Genomic DNA, 2,685 nt, shown 5'->3' on the forward strand with positions numbered 1-2,685 from the left:
CCCTGATGGCAAGTGATGCAGAGCATTTTATCATGTGCTTGTTGGCCATATGTATGTCTTCTTTGGTGAAATTTCTGTTCGTGTCTTTTGCCCATTTCATGATTGGATTGTTTGTTTCTCTGCTGTTGAGTTTAATAAGTTCTTTATAGATCTTGGATACTAGCCCTTTATCTGATAGGTCATTTACAAATATCTTCTCCAATTCTGTAGGTTGTCTTTTATTTTTGTTGACTGTTTCTGTGCAGAAACTTCTTATCTTGATGAAGTCCCAATAATTCATTTTTGCTTTTGTTTCTCTTGCCTTCATGGATGTATCTTGCAAGAAGTTGCTGATGAAAGGGTGTTGCCTGTGTTCTCCTCTAGGATTCTGATGGAAACTTGTCTCACATTTAGATCTTTCATCCATTTTGACTATCTTTGTGTCTGGTGTAAGAGAATGGTCTAGTTTCATTCTTCTGCATGTGGATGTCCAATTTTCCCAGCACCATTTATTGAAGAGACTGTCTTTTTTCCAGTGAATAGTCTTTCCTGCTTTGTCTAATATTATTTGACCATATTGTTGAGGGCCCATTTCTGGGTTCTCTATTCTGTTCCATTGATCTATGTGTCTGTTTTTGTGCCAGTACCACACTGTCTTGATGACCACAGCTTCATAGGACAACATGAAATCTGGCATTGTGATGTACCTGGTTTTGGTTTTCTTTTTCAATATTCCCCTGGCTATTTGGGGCCTTTTCTGATGCCACAAAAATCTTAAGATTATTTGTTCCAACTCTCTGAAAAAAGTCCATGGTATTCTGATAGGGATAGCACTGAATGTGTACATTGCTCTGGGTAGCATTGACATTTTCACAATATTAATTCTTCCAATCCATGAACATGGAATGCGTTTCTATTTCTTTGTGTCTTCCTTAATGTCTTTCAGAAGCGTTCTTTATTTTTTAGGGTATAGATCCTTTACCTCTTTGGTTAGGTTTATTCCTAGCTATCTTATGCTTTTGGGTGCAATTGTAAATGGGATTGACTCCTTAATTTCTCTTTCTTCAGTCTCATTGTTAGTGTATAGAAATGCCACTGACTTCTGGGCTTTTTTTTTTTTTTTTTTGACAGATCCTGCCGCAGGTTTATTTGTACAAATAGCACAGGAGGACACCAGGCCCATGCAGACAGAAGCCCAGGGGTCATACCAGTCCTTCCGTCCTCACACTGGCAGGCAGAAGCCTCTACGCTGGAGCCTTTGTGGGGGCCTGGGCGCTGCAGGAGTAGAAGCAGGAGCTGGAGCCGGAGCTGGGGTCGCAGCTGCAGCCTGGGCCTTGGTTTGAGCCTTGGCCTTGGCCTTTGGCTGGCAGAGCCTGAGACCTTTGGCAATGCGGGCATGAGCACATTTCCCGAGCTTGGGGTGAGTGATGTAGGCAAGTCCATTGAGCTTGCGGCTGCCGCCCTTTGGGATATTGGGTTTAACCTTCTTGGGCTTGACAAGAGCCTTGATAGCCTCAGCACGCGCAGCCATGGCCTTGGCATTGTTGGCCTGCATCTTCTTCAGGCCCTTCTTGTTGTGCTTCTTGGCAAAGCGCATGTTCCTCAGGAACTTGGGGTCTACCCCCTTAAGAGATTCGTATCTTTGTGACCGGGGTTTCTTGATGCCATTTCTGTGCCATTTTCGTGACTGGTTGTGCGTGGTGTGGTTCTTGGACTTGGCCATGTCTGCACCAAAGCCCGTGGCTCCCCGAGCACCTCGGACCGGAAGAGAAAAAGAGAGAGCTGACTTCTGGGCATTGATTTTGTATCCTGCCACACTGCCAAATTGCTGTATGAGTTCTAGCAATCTTGGGGTGGAGTCTTTTGAGTTTTCTACATACAATACCATGTCATCTGCAAAGAGGGAGAGTTTGACTTCTTCTTTGCCAATTTGAATGCCTTTTATTTCTTTTTGTTGCCTGATTGCTGAGGCTAGGACTTCTAGTACTATGTTGAATAGCAGTCATGAGAGTGGACATCCCTGTCTTGTTCCTGATCTTAGGGGAAAGGCTCCCAGTGTTTCCTCATTGAGAATATTGGCTGTGGGCTTTTTGTAGATGGCTTTTAAGATGCTGAGGAACGTTCCCTTTATCCCTACATTCTGAAGAGTTTTGATCAGGAATGGATGCTGTATTTTGTCAAATGCTTTCTCTGCATCTATTGAGAGGATCATACAGTTCTTGTTTTTTTCTCTTGTTGATATGATCTAATACATTGATTGCTTTATGAGTGTTGAACCAGCCTTGCATCCCGGGGATAAATCCCACTTGGTCATGGTGAATAATTTTAATGTACTGTTGGATCCTATTGGCTAGTATCTTGCTGAGAATTTTTGCATCTGTGTTCATCAGTGATATTGGTCTATAATTCTCCTTTTTGGTGGGGTCTTTCTCTGGTTTTGGAATTAAAGTGATGCTGGCCCCATAGACGAGTTTGGAAGTAGTCCATCCCTTTCTATCTTTCGGAACAGCTTTAGTAGAATGAATAGGTATTGTTTCTTCTTTAAACGTCTGATAGAATTCCCCTGGGAAGCCATCTGGCCCTGGACTTTTGTGTCTTGGGATGTTTTGGATGACTGCTTCAATTTCCTCCCTGGTTATTGGCCTGTTCAGGTTTTCTATTTCTTCCTGTTCCAGTTTTGGTAATTTGTGGCTTTCCAGAAATGTG

At 42.9% G+C, this 2,685-nt stretch overlaps 1 protein-coding gene across 1 annotated transcript; it reads right to left on the minus strand.

Annotated features, from left to right (window-relative positions):
• Positions 1-1,088: 1,088 nt before the first annotated feature.
• Positions 1,089-1,882, minus strand: LOC144306114 (large ribosomal subunit protein eL29-like). The gene has a single exon (XM_077885430.1). The coding sequence runs from the start codon at positions 1,865-1,867 to the stop codon at positions 1,202-1,204; it is 666 nt and encodes a 221-aa protein (XP_077741556.1). The 5' UTR covers positions 1,868-1,882; the 3' UTR covers positions 1,089-1,201.
• Between the last annotated feature and the right edge of the window lie 803 nt (positions 1,883-2,685).

This window comes from Canis aureus, chromosome 3 (assembly GCF_053574225.1).
Source record: "Canis aureus isolate CA01 chromosome 3, VMU_Caureus_v.1.0, whole genome shotgun sequence".
Taxonomy (NCBI): Eukaryota; Metazoa; Chordata; class Mammalia; order Carnivora; family Canidae; genus Canis; species Canis aureus.